Below are 20,356 nucleotides of genomic sequence, written 5' to 3'. Positions count from 1 at the left end.
TTTTTGTGAGGATTAATGGAAAGAATTTCCTTGATGGTTTTTTGCTTGGGATCCTCTTGTTTGCATCCTGACTGTGCACTGTCGGCCCACCTAATTGGCTGGAAGCTTGTAGAAAAGCCGGGTAGGTGTAAATCATGAAACATTTTATGGTGATGTTTGGTTTGCGGGCTGCACAACAGTATGTAAAATACGGTAGCGAAAATAGCATCACCTTTGTTTTAGTTCAAGAGCTTCTGGTGTATCAAGATTGATGTACCACTTGCAGGGTGCACTCCCAGTAACTGTCAGCCCTGAAACATATATTACGGACATGTAGTAAGCGCACACATGGTGGAATGCAATATGTAATGATGTAAGAAGATGGGATGACTGTACCTATGCCTCTATAGTTTTTGACAAGTGTGCCTACAAACACCACAATCTGAGGTTGTGTTTGCCCAGCCTTGTATATACTCTCTGCATCAAAGGCAGCAACCCTCTGTCCCCAAACAACGTCACCGGTAGCGTTGAGCCGTTGTATGTGTATATTTGTGGGAAAATTTGTGGTGTAATGTTAGGCAAAAAACGGTTACTCTAGTGTATGGATTAGCCTGTTAGTCACAAATGAAGAGAACAATGCATAATAGCGATGTATTTAACATGCATAGGAATAGTTGTTTTGGTAAATAAACCTTGCATTGCAAATCTGCAGAGTTCTCTTCAGGCTGTCAGCATTTCTTGATTTAGGCCGGAGTATATTTGTGTCTCCTATTTGGGTGATCAGACCCATAACATCTACTTGTATAGGGCATTTCATTAGGCATGTCAAACTAAATAAAGAAGACATAGATAACTAAATGTATATGCACAACCAACATACCAACATAGAAGAGATTTCTATCAACGAAAGAGGCAATGTCTTCGAACGGCGTGAGCGAGAACGTGACAGTAGAAAATTGCTCAAGAACATGGAGGCGTTCTTCAAAGGATGTCCACTTTGTTAATGATAGCATTAAATCATTCCCTACTGGCCTATATGTCCTAGTAGCTTGTTTGACACAGAAGGAGTCAATATAGTAAACCTTCCCTTCATGTAACATTGACTTGAGCCTTTGAGCTGTTGGTGGATAAACCTGTGCATGTATACTGGCTCGCTGCAGCTAAGATGATTGTGAGAAAATTGCATATACGATAGCATAGTTAGGTAAATGGACTGTAAAGAACAAAGAGAATGATGGATGACCTTTTCATCTAAGAGGACTATGTTGTTGTGTATAATTTTTGTGTCATCATTTACATCGCAGAAGTCCCACAGCCTAGAAATCCTTGCGCAAATCTTGGCGCCTGTATCTCCAATTGAAAGCTCCGAAATAAGGCTATGCGCCATAATACACCTGTATGATGGATAACGCTAGTTGTTAGCACATATAGAATATCATGATAATGTAGTTGGAACGAACGATACAAAGGCAAAGTCATCATGCATGGAGGTATACCGTATCACAAAACCGTAGTGTGTTATAGGCATATATGTGCAGTAACAGGTATAATGTACAAACAAAAAGAGGGGAAAGTAATTGCTAGTTGGCGTGCGCTTGAGGCTGCAGAATATAAGAACGTGAAATGTTAGAGTAAGATGTATATCCACTGCAATTATAGGATATGAGGCAGCGCATTAAAAGTCACCGTTGGCTGTGTAGCCGAGAGTATCTCGGTATAGACTATATTTTTTACTTGATTACCACACGAGCCATCGCTGTCCTCAATCAATATTCTCAGGCCAGATCGACTTGTTGCTCTCGAAAAAGCAACGTATAGCTGCCCATGTGTGAAAACCTGTCTTTTTAGGTACACACCAACATGGTGTAGTGTCTGCCCCTGGCTTTTGTTGATTGTCATTGCATAACAGACACGTATAGGGAACTGACGTCTTTGTAGAGTGAAAGGCCATTTCATCTGTGTGGTAGCAAGTGCAATTCGAGGTATGTACGCAGTGTCGCCTATATTAGAGCCTGTTAATATGGTGCATCGCAGAATTCGTTGGCCTAGCTCATTAACCAATAGGCGAGTTCCATTACACAGACCTATGGATTGGTTAAGGTTTCGAAGCAGCATGATAGTAGCACCCTGTTTTAAAGCAATCGTATGAGCAGGAAAGTTAGCACAGTTAATTGAATTAAGAAACTCAGGCGGGTAGAGCAAGTCAAAGTCTGGGATCTATTCAGAGCATTTTGATATGGTGTCGCAGCTAAGATATATCACAAGATCTCCTGAGAAAAGATCTATGATGTAGTCATTGATTTCGTCGACTGTTGTGTTATTAGGGCAAACTATGGCACGCGAGGCAAGGTATTCTGGATCTTTATATGATAGGAGAAAATCAGGGTAGACCTCATAAACAATAGCAGCTATCTTATCACCATCAGTTCTAACAAGGAGGTCATCAGGAATTGTGATCCAGCAAGGAGATGCGTCGTTCGCTGTTGCAGTCGCGTTTATGGTTCCATTACCAACTGCCAGAATCCATTCACCAAATTCTTGTAGCTCTTTTCTTTTTTCGCTTGACAGAGTTGTGTTCAACAATCTCATATTTATATTGAGAGTTAGTAAAGTAACATGCTTCCATAGGTATGAGTTAACGATGGATGCATTGACGATAGAAGAGTGCGAACCTTTAGGCACGACAGGTAATATTTGTTTGAAGTCACCACCCAAAACAATGGGCTTTCCACCAAAAGGGACAACAACATTTGGAGGGTCAACCTCAGAAAGGATATCACGTAACGTCCGGTCTAACCGTCGAAGCAATGCCTATGTGTCATTGGAGCCTCGTCCCATATAATCAATGCAGTTTCAGTTAATAGCTTAGCAGCATAGTGCCTCGTTTTATATTACAGATACTCGAATAATTAAGCTCAAGTGGTATCTTGAAGCGAGAGTGAGTTGTTCGACCCTTTGGGAGAAGCAGAAGCAACCCCTGATGATGCTACAGCTAGGAAAATCTTATTTTGTGATCGAAGCTTCGCTACTATTGTATTCCACAGAAAGGTTTTCCCTGTGCCACCATGGCCAGAGACAAAGAAGAACCTAGGTGATCCAGCAACTACGCGGGAAACAATAGCATGAAAAACAACCAGCTGATCATGATTTAGTTGATCGATGAATGATTGTGCCTGATTCGACAACAAAAGCGGATCATGTGAGAGCTCATCATCGATTAGTCTATTCGCTGTGTGTAGAGATGAAACAAAGGATGGTTGTGGGAGGTCAAAATGTGCAATGTTCCCACCAGAATTTGCAAAAACAGCCTTTAGCTCATGCAAAAGAAGGTTAAGTAGATGTTAATGAGAAACAAGGCAGTGCGGGTTACCAAGCTGTTTCTTTATTCTATCATGTATATCGTCAGTCATGTGAATCTAGTATTTATCGAACAATGATCTAACATTACCAATAGAACAATACAAGATGACAATAACGAATAGCTGTCTCAGCTGACGAGAGGAGGCTGACACAACAGCCTCGTCGAAGAGCAAGTGCCACTCATTATCATTTTTGAGAAGGCCACGAGCATCACATGCTTCCCTAAAGGTGTTGTAGGAATTTTATTGTAGGTTCGAATATCACTATAGCTCTGTGCACCGCGGACAATCATCAACAGCATTCGCAAATAATATAGCTCACCCGCAGTTGGGTGCACATAATAGATACGACTAATTTTGGGAGAAGCGGTTCGTGGACGCCAAACTCTATGTGAAGAATCCCATGAATATTGTCGAGGAAATTCACAGTATGTTAGCGTTCGTGCTGCCTCGAACCATTCAGTTAGCATGGATTTTTTGGCCGCAGGACTATTAAGGACATCATGCAAATCGGATCCTCTTTCATATCTAACATAGTTTTGGCTAGGTAAATGCACAACCAAACGTTCAACGGGGGAATTCTATAGTGGATATCAAACTCGAACATGCGATGCAGCGATTCACATGCTGACAAAAACCTAGCATCCATATATTCCAAAACCTCATTTGGGGGTGCGAGATCATGATTTGGTGATATGTTTCCTGTCGGAGCTGTAGTCTCAAAATAAATCTTGGCTCAATCATGTCCCTTAGTTATATATTTGAACATATATTTTATCAAGTTAGATTTGTTGCACCATTCAACATTTATATGAGCCTGATATTTTTTAAGAAGCGTAAGATTTTATGGCACAACAGACCTATTATCCAAAGCCACACCATTCTTGATGATGGAACGACCATCATTGCGTCTTCTATATATAGCAAATCCAGATTCATCATGATCGTTTCGTCCTGGAAATCTTTTGGGTAATGCTTTGAACATCTATCATTTTTCATGCAAGGACAATGTTTGTTAGCATCACCACATGGCCCATGCATCATAAACTCGCTAACTAATTCGTATCCTAGCCGATCAGTGTCATAGTCAGGTATCTCAGCACAAATAAACCCATCTATCAAAGATGCTGACACGTCAGCAGTGTCCGCTGCCAGCTACACCAAGCAATGTATATGGGGCAGGCCCCGCTTTTGGAACTCAACTGTATAGAGGACTGTGATAGTTTTGTAGGTATTAGCATGGACAAAACTGTAATAAATAATTCTACGACAGTAAATAAGTGTAGTCTACCTACCGAAACCTTGCCAAACGTCCTTCCCTCTCTGATGTCGGTAATAAATTCATTAACCTTCATATTAAAAACACGAACAATTATGTCGGGCCGATTAGATGGCTGCTGGCCAACCTCAAATCGAATCGCCTCGCTTATTTCTTGCCATTTAGAATTGCAGGTGTAGGTCACAAATAAATCAGGCGACCCAAAGACACGGCATATTGCCATCGCATCCTGATAATTCATGACCATATACCGCCTACTACCAGTGAAACTGGCAGGAAGTATGACACATTTACCAATAGAATCACCATTCGTAATACCTCTATCAATTGCATCGGTTATTCCTTCAACCGATTTTGTTCGAATGTCATCTTGATGTTCAAGTATAAATTTGAGTCTATTAGTCTCGATCGTTGAATAGACATCTACATCTGCCTGGTCACTAAGTCGGCCATAGCATGTCAAAGGATTTGGCTCATTAAGTCTGTAGTGTACCATGTACCTATAGTATTCGAGCACCGTAACATACTTTCTGCCAACTCCATCATAGTCGATGTATTTTATACCAAGGTGAAAGCCGCGCTCACCATAAAGAAATAAAAGCGGATACTGCAAAGCCATGTATGATGGGTGCAGTGAAGAGACATGGCGCAACCCCAAATCTCTATCATGGACAAGAATATCAAATCAATACTCGCCAGCATCAAAATCGCCTACGATAATCGTAGCCAGCTCACCACTCGTTGGCAGATTATACTGGACATCGTCTGTTGCATTGCACCCTAAAAGGCGCAAAGTGATTCTTTGGCCACCATGCTCAGACAGTCGTGCTCTAGCATATCTAAACTTCTGAACCAAACTATTATGGGCATCAAGCATAGTCGATAGAGCACTAACAATATGGGGGTCGGGTCTCTCCGCATCGTCGCTCTCATTTTCAAAAAGGTTTATTCGATTCTGTATTTCATTTTCCAGGTCGTAGATATAGAGCTGAGGAAATTTAGGCGCAGATCCATGTGATGGAAGCAGAGTACCAATTCTATGGTGCACGACACCGTTTATTTTGAAAACATAGGGTGCATTTCCAGTGTTAATGGACTTATCAACGCATGCACCCATCGACGTGAAAGCAAACAACGAATTATACGATCTTATTTATCTCAAAAATCTCTTTGATCGTATGTCATGGCATGTTAGCAGTGTAGCTAATGGTTCAGGGGGAGTCTGTAACGGTGCGAGACGTATTTTTCCACCCTTGCAGCAGAGATTATAGACAATTTTCCTTCTGGACACAGCAGAAGCGCTCTTTACCCTTTCCTAGTACCAAAAGACAGCACGACAATATGGACACTCATATGTTGGAGGGCCATAGTATGATCTATGAGGGTACGATGCTGCATCACACACATAGCCATCGTCACAATGATGGAGCGCAAATTAAAATAGCATACACAGTATAAAGGACGAATCCTTGAGCAACGCAACATACTCCTTACTCACGCGCTGCGAGCAATCACTGGGCTGCCCAATGATAGCTGCATCGAATCCATAACTTAGCAGAAATGCACACATAGGCTAAAATATTGCTAACATAGTATATTTAGAACGCAACATACTGCTATGACCAACCGTGGAAGGCGTAGGACTATCACCGAACCAAAGCAAAGAATGTCGTTGCCTATTGAATCCAGCCATGGCAGAAGGAAAATCCAGAAGTGAGCGTGCCCTTTTGGGTGCGCGATCGGTAGCTAATCGACATAACACCGGTATCGGTCGCTGCGTATGCATGGCTGATTGGCAAACCAAACGACCTACGGACTGCCTATCTCCACCCAGACGAAGCGTGCATGCACTGTCAGCATGCTCAGCTGACATCGTGAGGATGTAGTCTAGCATAGCCGAAAATTACAGACAAACAACAATAACGTACCCGAAACAGCGAAATTATATATAACATTTAGATAGAAACAAGGACTTATACAATCACCGTAGCCGTAGATGCTCACTGTCCTCAACAAAAAAACCAAACCACAGCATACAACATGCACGAAGAATATTATTACACTCTGGTCGTGTGGACCGAGAACGCAACAGCAAGCGTGCGATATAGCCACACGCCGATAGCGCGGCATCAATAGCATCTCGCGCCAATCTTCTATAAGCCATCATCGAAGGAAAAGTGTAATCGTCAACTATAAAAGCGTATGAACGTTGCAAATATCGAAGAGCCTCTCTAGCTGGTTCATCATGCGCGCAACTAAGTGGATCGCAGGCTGTAACCCAGAAGAAGATTGGCCGTAACTGAGCCGGACTCTGTGCCAACGGAACGGCGAGCTCAATACCAGCTAGAAGGTTATTGCATGAATCCAACTCCCACAGATAGGACAGACAAGGAATCATACAATGCTGGGTAGCCTGATTGAGAAGCATAACACAAGAACCACGAACGACAACCATAAGCAGCAGTAAACAGACACGCACTCAAATAGCGAACGCACGAAGGCTAGGAGCAAACGGGCAAGGTATGAGGGTGGAAAGGAGGGTAGCACAGCTAATTGAACGGTGCATAGATAGCAGGATAGATGGGTGAACCAAGCATACAATCTCCTATATAGCCCGACAGATCATCCAGAGAGAGCATGGCTTAAAACAGGCAACGCAACGGCTAGAACGACTAAGCGAATGGACCGTTAGAACGATACGCAGCGCCCATATAGGGCAAGAGGAGCATCATAAAGAGAGCAGCAGCTAGTGTATATAAGCATGCAAAAAAGACAGGACAACCAATAAAGAAACAAAAATAGCAGCGCGAACAACACGGATAAGCAGACCAAGGGAACAACATTGTAGGCGCAAGAGAAAAAAAGAGCAATGGAAAAATATCTGGTATGAGAGCAGCGTAGACAACAGCAAATGCGATCACCAATCTAGACTGGACCAAGGCGCCCCGCGCGACCAACCAACAGCACAAACACAGAAACAGAACCGAGGGCACGCCGACAGCAGAGGCAAACTAAGCAATGAATAATAGAGAACATTCTTATACCAAAGAAGAGAGGGCAACAAAGAGCAGGAATAAGCGCAGTCAGCGGAAGATGAGAAGCAACAATACCTACCAGCGCGCAGACCAGAATGGATGGAGGCAATCACGAGCCCTTCAAACCCGAATCGAAGGAGTGCAGCTCCATCCCCCTGATGACGAAAGCAAAATCACAGGCCAACCAAGAGCGAACGCAAAATTAGAACAGACAAAATCTAGCCGAAGAGCGAACCACAATAGAAAAACAGTGAGCAACCCAGGGCTTTGTACAAAATCCTCGCAGGCAGCAACATGATCGGTCAGCCAGACTCCAAACGCAAAAGGATCAGGTCAGAACGAGAGCATGTGAACCAAGAAAGAAAGAAAAAATGAAGAGGAAGCAAGCTATGCAGAAAGGCGGAGCAAACCATAAGAGCGGCAGCGACATTAGGCACGCGAACAACGAGAACCCACAGGCAAAACAGAGAGGCAAGAAGCGGCCCCGCAGAGGGTGACCCCACCCATCAACGGCAGCGAGGCAGGAAAAGAACGGAGATGACCCAAGTAAACGTCACAAACTGTCAGACTTTAAATGCGGCAAAGCAGGCGGCAACCCCACTGAGAAATACTGTTGTCCCAAAAAAACAAATCGTTTGGTTTTCGTATCAAACGTTTGACCGGCCGTCCTATTCGAAAAATTTTAAAGAAATTGTAAAGAAATTAGCCACACTCAAAGTACCATCAACGATCTAGCATCTAATAAAAAATATGAACCACAAATTTTTGTTAAAAATAAGACGAAGAGGCAAATACTGTAGGAAAATATGAAAGATTAAATTTTTGTTAAAAATAAGACGAAGAGACAAATACTATAGGAAAATGTGAAAGATTGATTTATTTTGGGGCGAAGGGAGTAGCAAATGAGAAATAAAACGGGCTCACGAGGCAGCGAAAGTTCCCATGCAGGGGCTGTGCACCGGTCATAGGGCAGAGAACAGCAACCAATAGGGAGGCAGAAGCACTGACCAAACGCACCTACCTCTGCATAGGCCATGCAAAACCATGAGAGAGGGAAACGTAATAGACCGCTGGACCAAACCCACAACAAAAATAAAGGAAAAGCAAAACCAGCAAAGAGACCGATCCATGGAACAGGCGTACACAGGTAGAAAGGAGGAAAAGAAACACACAAGTACCGACGCAAAGAGAGGAACCGAATAGACCCGGCGCATAGCAGGTAGAGAAACAAGTAGTAAAACCGCCAACAAAATAGTGAGACAATACGCATAGATGAAGTCCACATAACCTATGAGAAAAAGGTGAGCAACAAGTAACAAGGCATAGGAAGACAGCAAAAAAGAGGCAAAGCACTGCAGCAGCACGGACAAAAACCGCAATACCCTAGTGTAGCCCACCATGCAGCGACATGGCGCACCATGCACCAAGCTCAGACGAGGGCACGAGCACGCAGGGGGCACGCGTTGGGACAGGCCCCTGGCCACGGCAGCCAAATTGCCGTGGAGGGCTCAATCCGGGGAAGTCTTTAAGACTTTAGATTTCAATTTATTATTTATAATCTAGATTATTTTAGAGGTTTGTTAGTCGTATTCGGTCTATTTGCATCCTCTGGCCTTGTTTAGTCCCAAATTTTTTTTCCAAAAACATCACATCGAATCTTTGGACACCTAAATAAAGCATAAAACATAGATGAACCAAAAAAACTAATTGCACAGTTACGAAAGAAATCTTGAGACGGATCTTTTGAGTCCAAAGATTTAAAAGTAGGTTGATGCCCCTTTGCCACATCCATTCTGTTGCATCCTCGGTAGTTGGTACACATGACGAGGATTCGGTCTATTTGGTAATATTTCAATTTATTATTTATAATCTAGATTATTTTAGAGGTTTGTTAGTCGTATTCGATCTATTTGCATCCTCTGGCCTTGTTTAGCTACCAAAATTTTTTCCAAAAACATTACATCGAATCTTTGGACACCTAAATAAAGCATTAAACATAGATGAACCAAAAAATTAATTGCACAGTTACGAAAGAAATCTTGAGACGAATCTTTTGAGTCTAATTAGTCCATGATTAGCCATAAGTGCTACAGTAACCAACAAGTGCTAATGACGGATTAATTAGGCTCAAAAGATTCGTCTCGCGATTTATAGGCTAGCCGTGAAATTCATTTTTTCATTCGTGTCCGAAAACCCCTTCCGACATATGGTCAAACATTTGACGTGACATTTCTCCCAAAAATTTTCTCAATCTAAACACCACCGCAATATATTCAGACAAGGAACGCGGAATCTAAAGATTAATGGGTGAAGATGTGATTGTTTGGCTTTTCTTATACGTGTTTTTGATGATCAAAAGTCCAAGATTAAAAAAATTACGATTAAGAAAACCATAAAATCAACTTCAAATTTAAAGTTTAAAATTTAAAATTTGCCTTATAAGTATAAGGAGAAGAGTGAAAAATATGGGAATGTATCCCAAAGGATTTGCTGAAAAACTTCAGCCTTGTTGTTTCGTTTGTTTACTATAAGTGAAACGATTTATTAGTAATTAAAAATATCTATACTACTATATGAGTAGTGGTGGTGGTGAATCTGACACCTACCCCACCACCAACTCCCTCCCATTTTTTAAAAGAAAAAATAATTAAGACCTATATATCAAACCACTTTTATTAACTTTTTCTATACTACTATAAATATATTTATAAGTAGTGGTAGTGGGTGGCGGTGAATCGGCCACCTACCCCACCACCAACTCCCTCCTATTTTTTAAAAGAGAAAATAATTAAGACCTATATATCAAACCACTTTTATTAACTTTACATATGTTAATACTAATGATATTTATGAATAAAATTTCGTTGCAACGCATAAGCGATATGTTAGTATTTACAAATAAATTTTTTATATATGTGTTATGGGTGATAAAAATCAAATACCATAAAATAGACTAAGAACTTAAAATCAACTCCAAAACCAGTTTTGGACTTTAAATTTCGCTTATGCTTATAAACCGTTGGCCAAATGATGCCTATGGTCTTGCATAAACTTATTTTCCATTGGACCAACGAATCACACAGAATAAAAAGGACCAAAGCAGGTCAACAGCTCCTCTTACCTCTGGTTGTTTAAATCTCCTTGTTGAAGCATTTGCATGAATAGTCTGAAACAACTTGTCGTTTGCTTTCTACACAAAACATGACCATAACGATGTTTGGTCAATATATAAGCTGGCTGTCAACGTACTAGTAATTTTCAGTAATCTGCTCTTCATTCAAAATTTAATCAAGGTAAACAAAAAATCTTGGCAGTCAAACTTGCGAAGTGGGCTCTGAACGGGAATGGGCCATACCGTCAACCACGCGCTCTCACGGCCCACGTCGGTTAATTTTGGACTTGTTTGGTTTGAAACTATTTTTTGACACCTTTAAATTTGGTGGTATAGAATTTGAATTGGAATGAGCAAAAATTAGTAGCAAACAAAACAAATGTAAGACACTGTTAAAATTACCAAAATTTTGATAAGTCAAGAACTGGCTCCAAACCAAACAAGACCAAAGTATTGTTCAGCAGGATACATTGGCCAGATCGAATTGTTCTTCAGGGTGGGTGAGGCGACCCTACACAAAACTGTTTCGATCTAGATATCCAGATCGATGTGCCGTCGCCTTTGTTGCTTTTTGCCTTTTCTTTCCGCTTTCTTTTCACTCAGGCTCATACAGACACAGATACACAAACACACGTCAGTGTGCAATGCACACCTCCATCTCTGCAGGTTCCAGTTGGACAGGAGGATTCCTAGACTGTCTCGCAACAGTCAGTCGCGCTGCTACAGAATCAGATGTTCAGATTACAGCTGCAACACAAAACAGATCGTATGACCCAGTACAGGATCAGTTCAACCAATTAATCCAGTGCGTGGGAGAAGAAAACAAAAAGGCAAGTTGTGATGATCTTTCTTTTTGGAGAATAAGCTTTGTGATTCTTTACCTAAGATTTTTCTCGGATTTTTCCCTGGCTTTTGTATGCATGTTTTTCGAAATACTGAACGGTGTATATTAAAAAAAAGTTTCTATATAGAACTTATCATGTTGTCTTTCTAAATGAACTTTTAACTTCTTAATTTCATCATTTACACCATTAAATAACTATAATAAAAATCAGATAAGCTTTCATCATTAATTTATAAAAAAACATATCTTAGTATAAACCTGAGATTAATTAATTAAGGTAGCAATTCTCTTTGAGATGCTTTAAAGCAAGCAAGCAAGCAAATAGAGCAGTAGAGTTAAGAGTAGCATGACATGAACAAGTACCTTGAGCTAGCCTGCAATCTCCAAAAAGGAAGCTGCTTGAGAGAGCAAAGAAGATACCAAACCCTCTTCTTCCCCTATCCACCTTCCTCCTATGATCCTATCCTATCCTACCCTAGCTAGCTATCTGCTCTAGCTCCCGTTCCCCAGCCTCCCCTTAATGCCACTCCTCGCCTCGCCTCGCCGTGCGCCGCCGCCATCTCCCATTCGCGAGCAACCGGGAGATCGCTCATGGCGGACGACGGGCAGCAGCCGATGCCGCCGGCCGGCCGGCGCAGTAGTTCCGGTCAGCCCCAGGGGGAGCATGGCCGTAGGGCGTGGCGTGAGCCGCGGATCAGGCCGGAGAAGGAGCACAGGAGCTCCGGCGTGGCGTGGGCGCTGGTGATCCTGTGCACGGTGCTGGCGATCGCGGTGATCGTGGCCGGCGCGACGGTGTTCGCCGTGTACCTCATCTACAAGCCGAGGATGCCGTACCTGCTGGTCTCCGACGCGCAGCTGGTGCAGCTGGAGTACGACCAGGCCGGCACCATCGCCTACCTGGAGGTGCTCATCACCGTGCAGGCGAGGAACACCAACTCCAGGGCCGACGCCTCCTTCTCCCGCGTCGACCTCGCCCTCCGCTTCCACGGCGCCGACGTCGCGCGCCTCCGCGCCGCGCCGTTCCTGGTGGCGCGCGCCAGCGCCGCGCCGCTGCGGTACGACGTGGTGTCGAGGGGGCGGACGCTGGACGCCGACGGGATGCGGGTCATGGACGCGTCGCTCAAGTCCGGCGTCGTGCCGCTCGACCTCCTCGGCCGCGCCCGCACGCGGTGGGGGGTCGGCATCTTCGCCTCCCTCAAGTTCTGGACCCGCATCTCCTGCCGCCTCCACTTCTTCTACCCCGGCAACGGCACCGTCATGGACTCCGATCGCAACACCTGCACCTCCAGGTCGCCATGACAAGAACCGTTCGCCATTGATTCGTTCGTTCGTTCGACACCATCTGCAGACACGTTCTTCCACATTCCATTACACCATTACGCCATACTTGTACAGCCAAATAATGCTCCTATACATACAAGAATCTCTGCAGCTGCAAGAACAACAACAACAACAAGAAGAAGAGGTCATTCAAAATTTAGCGCGAAGCAATCACATTTGTATTTGTAATTCATTTTTTCGATCAGTCCCCTGCTTGTACCACAAAATTAAGTCGGTCCTAATTACTAAACAGTGTCCATTCCAATTCTTTTTCAGTTCATGAGTTCATGTCTTGTCAGGAATCAGAATCAATCGAACCGTCACCTACGTAATCTCTTCGGTCAGTGTAACTGCAATCCGACGAAACATTCTCTGACACAATCAGGCGCTCTTCTTTGCCGTTGGGCTGGGCCTGAATTGGCCCAACAAGAAAAGCCCATGTAGAGTTGGGCCGTGGTCTAAGCCCAAGTAGCCGGTCAGCCTCGACTGACGCGCGAGGCCGGCGTGTGGCTGGGAATCGCCGGAGAAGAGGAGGATGACGCCGTGACACGGAGCGGCAGGTCGTCGTCGGGTTGGTTCAGTACGAGACTAGTAGGAGGAGGAGGAGGAGGAGGAGGAGGAGAGCCGGTTGGATTGGTCGGGCTCGGGCATGATTGCCGCGGAATAATCTCCGTCGCTGTCGCCGCCACCGGCCGAGGGGAAGCACGGCGAGGGCAGGTGGGGTGTCTCCTCCGCTCCGCCAACGTGGACAGTGGACTCTCTCTCTATCTCTATCTCTTTCTCTCTCTGCTTTGTCCGCTACTCGACGGGGGACGTCGCCGTCGGTGTCCTCTCCCGCGCGGTGCACTGAACGTGGCGCCCCCACTTGGGCGCGACGCGGCCGCCGTCTTGTCTACTTAACGACCAGCCGCGCGCCGAGAGGGGAGGAGGGAGGGAGGGAGGGAGGGAGGGAGGAGGAAGCCAAGTGTAGGTCTAGGCATGAAGCCCAGGCCTTCCGGTTTCGGTGCTGCGGCGGCGGCGGAGGTTTTGGTGGGGGCGGGATGCGGCGGGTGGGCGTGGAGGCCGAGGCCGGCGTCGGTGGCCTCCACCGCCGTCGTGATGTCGGCGAGGGGGCGTGGTACCCACGCGGTGGCGGCCGCGACCGCGAGTGCCGTCCACTCGGAGCACCACCGCGGCGGCGTACACGGGCTGCACTTCCGTCCGGTGGTGCTGCGGCTCACCGCCGACCTGGAGGCGCGGATCGAGAAGGTCATCTACGCCTGCCGATTCATGACCTTCCTCGCCATCGCCGGCTCTCTCATCGGCTCCGTCCCCTGCTTCCTCAAGGTGCCCACCATGCTCTGCTTCCTCGATTTTTGGTCTCCGCCTCAAGCTGGAACCCTTTTTTCCCCTTGCAAATTGTTCATCGCCAAATTGTTGAACTCTGCAGGGCTGCGTCTACGTGATGGATGCTTTCATCGAGTACTATCTGCACGGCAACGGCGGTGGCAAGGTCATCCTGATGCTAGTTGAAGCCATTGGTAACTAACTAATCTGGCCAACTCCTTGCTGTCCAATTCTTCACTTCAGCAATGAGAAATCAAAACACCAGTATCATCTTCAGATTTTTGCACACTCACTGCAGACGATTTGCATTGTTGCTTTATGCATCCTAAAGGGAAGTTATACGTAGCAATGGCCTAACCAGTGTGCATTACCTGCTTCACCTCAGACATGTTTCTGGTCGGAACGGTCATGTTTGTGTTCGGGACAGGGCTGTACGAGCTGTTCATCAGCAACATGGACATTGCAAAGACATCATCCTATGGCTCCAACCTCTTCGGCTTGTTCAGGCTTCCGGTTGGTTGTCCACACACTTATTAACCATGGAGCCAAGGGAATTTCATTGTCCTGATGCCTCTGCTTGTACCTGCAGGAACGGCCTAAGTGGCTCGAGATCCAGTCAGTGAATGACCTCAAGACCAAGCTGGGACATGTCATCGTCATGGTTCTTCTGGTTGGCATCTTTGAGAAGAGCAAGAGGGTGACCATAGCATCATGTGCTGACCTCTTGTGCTTTGCGGCATCAATTTTCCTCTCCTCAGCTTGCCTCTACCTGCTCTCCAGGCTCAGTACCAAGTAGAAAAAAAACAGGAATGAGCCATACTTGAATGTCTGGAACACAAAAAGGTCTTGTACATATGGGATAGGCCTGTTGTGTTGTCTGTGCCGTACGACGCTTCATGTTATGTCCACATGATGTAAAATTAGTGGGGATTCCATATGTCTCACATACTCTTTGTATGGAATGAACACTGCTTTATGTATCCTATATTGCACTAACTAATTTTACTCGTTGGATAAATCCTACGATCCAGAATTATCAGCATTAATCCAATGGTTCATCCAATGGTTCGGATTGTCTTTTATTAAAAGAGCTCCTATAAAAATAAAAATATATGCTATCCGACTTTCGATATATTGAAGACTTTGTAGACGATGAACAAGAAACACAAACTGTGAAAACAATACAGGTAAGTTCACTTTTTTTTAAACAACGATGCAGTATACTTTTTGACTGAAAAGAGCTCATGTTATAAATAGTTTATGTATTGTACTGTCAATTAATATTTGACTTAATTTTTTTTAAACTCACAAAAAAATTATGTTGAATTACATGTTGTTCGAGAGTTGCCCAATTATATATATACGTACGTATACTTGCCGGTTAGTATGATTGCTTTAGTGACACCATCGACGTTCGACATTGGTTGCGAGAACAGGAAAAAAACGCTTTAGATCAGGTATTTCGCTCAAAGAAACTTAATGCAGATTATGGTGGGAACTGCCTACAACCAATATCAGTAGTATTTTTTCAAACGGTTGCAACATTCAATGTTTTCCAATTGGGTGAATTAATGCATGTTTGATGCCGATACTAACAGCAATTGACCTATTTCCTTAAAAAAACTTCATAGGCAAAACTGTTGTGGCAAGAATGATGAAAATTCCTATGCTTTATGACATTTGGTCAGGTATGTCACTTTTTCTTGGGTGCTTAAATTAAAGGAGAGGAATAATATCAAAAGTAGCTGGATTGTGCCACAAACGATGACAGAACCTGAAATAAATTATTTAGGAGTTCCAAGCCAACCAACAGGAAGCAAGGTTCCCAATCAAAAAAAAAAAAAGACTTCAAAGTTCCCTTTCCAAATATAAATCAAAGCTCCAGGAATTTGAGAAAATAAGGATCCACAGGGAAAGAATAATTTTTAGTGCTGCAACACCTTGAACATATATACATTATAATTACTTTGAACATTTGCTGCCGTATGTTCTCTTTTCTATATGCAGCGCTGGGCAACAAAATTAGAAGCTCCAACTTGCTGCTGTTCCATATACTAATATGGATTGGCCGTCTCTGATTGGTCATGCATGGTTGCTTGAATTTGATTGGAACATGCAAGTGTTGCACTTGATGTTCCAAGCTTGCAACTTGCATACTCAATAAGGCTTGCAAGATATGTTTAGCCCATTTACAACTTTGTTGCTGCCAAAGTGTGGGCTGTCGATCGAGTGTTATCCGTTAGATTTAGTTATTACAAGTGGATCAACTCGTGAATTAAACATATGTTATTGAGCACAGTTTGGGATAACTGATCATGGTTATGAGCAGATGATCCATGACTGGATCCTCAATCCTTGGTAACATTTGGTAACAAAGAAATGGTAGTTAGCTTTGATTCATTTTCTGGCAAAATAAGTTGAGAGTGATCATGGTGGCAAGGAGGAGGATTTCACATCAAAACCATCATCCAGATACATGTCAGGATGCCCACATATTTCTCTCAGACTTAGACATATTCCCACAGCATCATTTTTTTTATTACTAATCTCACTCTATACAGTGTCTGTTTAGCAGAAGAAGCTTAGATGTTTCTAAGAATAAAACCGAACTGGAAAAAGGTGTTCCCTTTGGCATAGGATTAATAAAATATGAAGATTTTGAGACATCCAAATCCTGAACAATTGGCTGGGGATTGTTGTTATCACCTCCCGGGTCCTCCCATCACTTCTCCAAAAGTACCTTTCTTGAACTAAATTAGTGAAACAATCTGCATATATAAAGAAGGGAGCAGGCTCAGGTGGTGAACCATCTTAGCTGTGACTTATTAACTTGTGAGTTCTCCATCTCCTCCAAATTCCAACCAGCAACCATAATATCTATTTTCCTTGTCAGCTTCATGGCCATTTCATCGAAAACTGCTGCTGTGTTCATGTTGCTTGTTAGTTCCATCTTCTTCATGCAGCTCTCTGTGCCGATTCATGCAAGGAAGCTGGTAGTGAGGGCACCAATCATCTGCATGCATCTTCCATGCACATCAAGGAATGTCATGGAGGCCCCTGCTGAACAAGTTGATTCAACCACTCCTGGCCATAGCCCTAGCATTGGCCACAACAGTCCTCCCAACTGAGATCGATGATCTGATGCTGCTGTGCTGCGTGTCCCAACCTGAAAAATTTGTAGCTTGGGGTATATGAAACTCATGTGCTGTTCCATGGAGCTTCTATATATGCATTTGGTTCAAGAAGGCATGCGACTGAAGAACTCGCGAAGATTTTGTTTTCAATTTTCTTTTTGTCACCCTAAAACTTGTGCATGACTGGCTGCATGCATGCTTTCTTTTGTAACCTATGTGAAAAACTTCTCCTGCAGCGTGTTTGTTGAAAATTTTAACTCACTATATGTTATATTATACCTGAGAATTTATGTTGTAAGGCGAGGTTAATTGGCTTTTTTTTGTTCAAAGTTTTTCTTTTACAATATTGTAAAGAGGTATGCTGTAAGTAGTACTTTCATGAAGCAGCTTGTCATGGGCATTTGTATCTCAATCACCCCTCCCTATCCTTTGTTGAGTATGTACTTTCTTCAATATATACAGGCCAAGATTATTCTACCAATGATAATACTTTTAATATAATAGTAATAATAGAGAGCACCATAGTCAAGCTCTATACATTAAGTTTGTGTAAATTGACAAAATAATTACAGTTTAACTAGACATTTTAGGGTTACAAAAGAAAAAACTATATATAGTCAGATAACTATAACTATTTTGTTGGAATTATTAGCTTACTACAACTTTAGCTATACATTTTAGAAAATTGCAACGATAGTGTATGGTTTTATCATAATGCTGCAGTTTTAGTTGGCTAACAAGTTTTAGGCCCACTTGTCCTATGCCATACCCACATAATGTGTAAAGTTGTAGTTCTCGGATAAAATCATCTGCTATTGTTGCAGTTTTATGAAATATACGCATCTAAAGTTGCAGTAAAGTGATCGTTTTGATAAAATAATTGTAGTTTGAAATTTACTCTTTTTTTTTTTGAGTAATCACCGGGGGGAGAGCTTCCCCCACCTGCATAAAATTAAACGAGAGAAAGTACAGAACAGATACAAGTCCAACCAACGAAAGAAAAAAAAAACGACAAACTAAACTGAAAAGAGAGAGAAGCCCTCAACAGCAGAGGCGGCAAAAACAGCAAAGAGCACAGAAAGGCTTAAACAGCTTGGAGAAAGAAGTGCTTCCAAAAGGCTAGTAGCGAGGAGTCCTGAGGTGGTAGCCGTTCACTCCAGAGTTTAGCCTCCGAAATTCCATAAGCGGCTGCCCGGCTGAGGTTGGGTGGTAGGTTCTTGAAAATAACCTCATTTCTATATATGATTCCACACCACCCAAAAGCAAAGTAGAAAAAAGACCCGAAAGTGTTTATTAGACGGCAAGGTCGAGCTTGGTTGAATGTGATGTAGATTTGACATCGATGTTATTCCGGGGTGGATTCCCAAACGGCTCCAGAAGTCGGCAGCGAAGTTGCAGTGTAGAAACAGGTGAGCGGCTGTTTCTTCCTGGCCCGGGCAGATTGCACTATCTTTCCTCACTAGCAGAATTGTATGTAGAGTGGCAACACTTCTTTTCTTACCCTTTGTTGACAGATAAATTAACGCTTGGGGTGTACAATTGTATCCTGCTGATACTATTAACTAGTGAGATTGTGGCATCCCTGGAGCTCCGACTAATGTAACATGAATGTTCTAATTAACCTTTTCTTTTCAATTTTGTATCCGTTCTTGTTGCAAGTCATCCGTCTAGTATTCTTATTTCAAAATGTAATATTTGCATAACATCATTTTTCTGTTAGACTGAGTATTCAAATGAAAAGAGTTTTCATGTGATCTTCAGTTGTTTTGTTACACTAGCAAAATACCTGTGCTTTGCCATGGAAATGTATTACAAAATGTTATATGATTTTTTTATCAACTATACTAATATCACTTGTTTGAATTAAATATGAACTATTCCACGATATTAGAAAATATCATGGGTTAATTTTAAAAAAAAACTGTAGAAAACAGTAACGTGGCAGTGACTAGAGACATTTAAAATTAAAATAGTATAGATAAGCAACACCGGTCCCTTATTTTTTGTTACTCTAGGTTCAAGGCAAAAGAATGCAATGGCAGTAGAGCTAGCACTCTGATGTTAAAATATTATAAGCCAATTAGTGGAGCACAAATCACTTTCTGGTCCAATTTATAAACAAATCACAGTGTCCTAGGTAGTACTCCATGCTAATGCATCTCCTTTTGAGAAAAGGCAAAGCCATTGTTTCAAAAAATGACCAACAACAGGTAGTGTTTGAGAAAGATATTTCCGAATTAAGGCATGTGTTAGAAGTGATAGGTTATTTTTAACACATCTTCTTTATTTTTTTTATTTTTTATTGATCGGTAGAGAATCTGCATCAACTATCTTCAAACATAGCGCGGTTTTTTTTATCTTTTTATGGAAATTGTGAGAGAAATTTCAAGCTCTTGGAGAGAAATTTCATCTTGATCAGTCACTTCGATTTATAACTCCCCTAAGACAGTCATACTATATCTACTCGTATTATAGTATCAAAATGGAGTGAAAATAAGCGTTAACCGTACCCATTGATTTCATGGCCTAAAAATTTCCATGTGATCGAAGAAAAGAAATAAATCCACATTGTTGATTGTATCGTGGGCACATATTGCAATTGTCTATACTAGAAAAGGAATTCACATCAAATACAGTTCAAATGATAATTCAAATTCAGATTTAAAAATAAAAATAAAGGTAAAAATAGGGTAAAAAAAATCTGATATCAATATGGATTCCAACATAAATTATAAAAAAAAACTTCAGAATAAAGATTAAATAATTAATACTCCTCCAGTCATAAATATTGTTGATGTTGACTTTGGACCAGATATTAATCCATTACGTGAAAAAAGGTAATATTTTCTTACATAATTGATTAATATCTAGTCTCGACATATAACAATGATGTACACATAAATGTTTAAAATACCTTTAATAATAAAAATCATAATAAAATAATGATTATTATATATTTTTTATTACA

The 20,356-nt window shown here is 42.4% G+C and overlaps 3 protein-coding genes across 3 annotated transcripts; 2 read left to right on the top strand and 1 right to left on the bottom strand.

Moving 5' to 3' along the window:
* Positions 1-207: 207 nt before the first annotated feature.
* LOC102713832 (replication protein A 70 kDa DNA-binding subunit B) lies at positions 208-1,366 on the bottom strand. The gene is given in 6 exon segments (XM_040525211.1): positions 208-290; positions 376-487; positions 490-514; positions 672-774; positions 860-1,133; positions 1,223-1,366. Coding segments are annotated over 6 exon segments (741 nt in total).
* Positions 1,367-11,997: 10,631 nt separating this feature from the next.
* LOC102713285 lies at positions 11,998-13,284 on the top strand. Its single transcript, XM_006657267.3, has one exon. The coding sequence runs from the start codon at positions 12,200-12,202 to the stop codon at positions 12,905-12,907; it is 708 nt and encodes a 235-aa protein (XP_006657330.1). The 5' UTR covers positions 11,998-12,199; the 3' UTR covers positions 12,908-13,284.
* Positions 13,285-13,870: 586 nt separating this feature from the next.
* On the top strand, positions 13,871-15,234 carry LOC102713006. The gene is made up of 4 exons (XM_040524747.1): positions 13,871-14,254; positions 14,358-14,448; positions 14,640-14,767; positions 14,844-15,234. Exons 1-4 carry the CDS (start codon positions 13,907-13,909, stop codon positions 15,048-15,050), a joined length of 774 nt encoding a protein of 257 aa, XP_040380681.1. The 5' UTR covers positions 13,871-13,906; the 3' UTR covers positions 15,051-15,234.
* The last annotated feature ends 5,122 nt before the right edge of the window (positions 15,235-20,356 follow it).

Source organism: Oryza brachyantha, chromosome 6, assembly GCF_000231095.2.
Source record: "Oryza brachyantha chromosome 6, ObraRS2, whole genome shotgun sequence".
NCBI classification, from domain to species: Eukaryota; Viridiplantae; Streptophyta; class Magnoliopsida; order Poales; family Poaceae; genus Oryza; species Oryza brachyantha.
The sequence above is the reverse complement of the archived record's forward strand: the minus strand, read 5'-3'. Positions and strand labels throughout refer to the sequence as shown.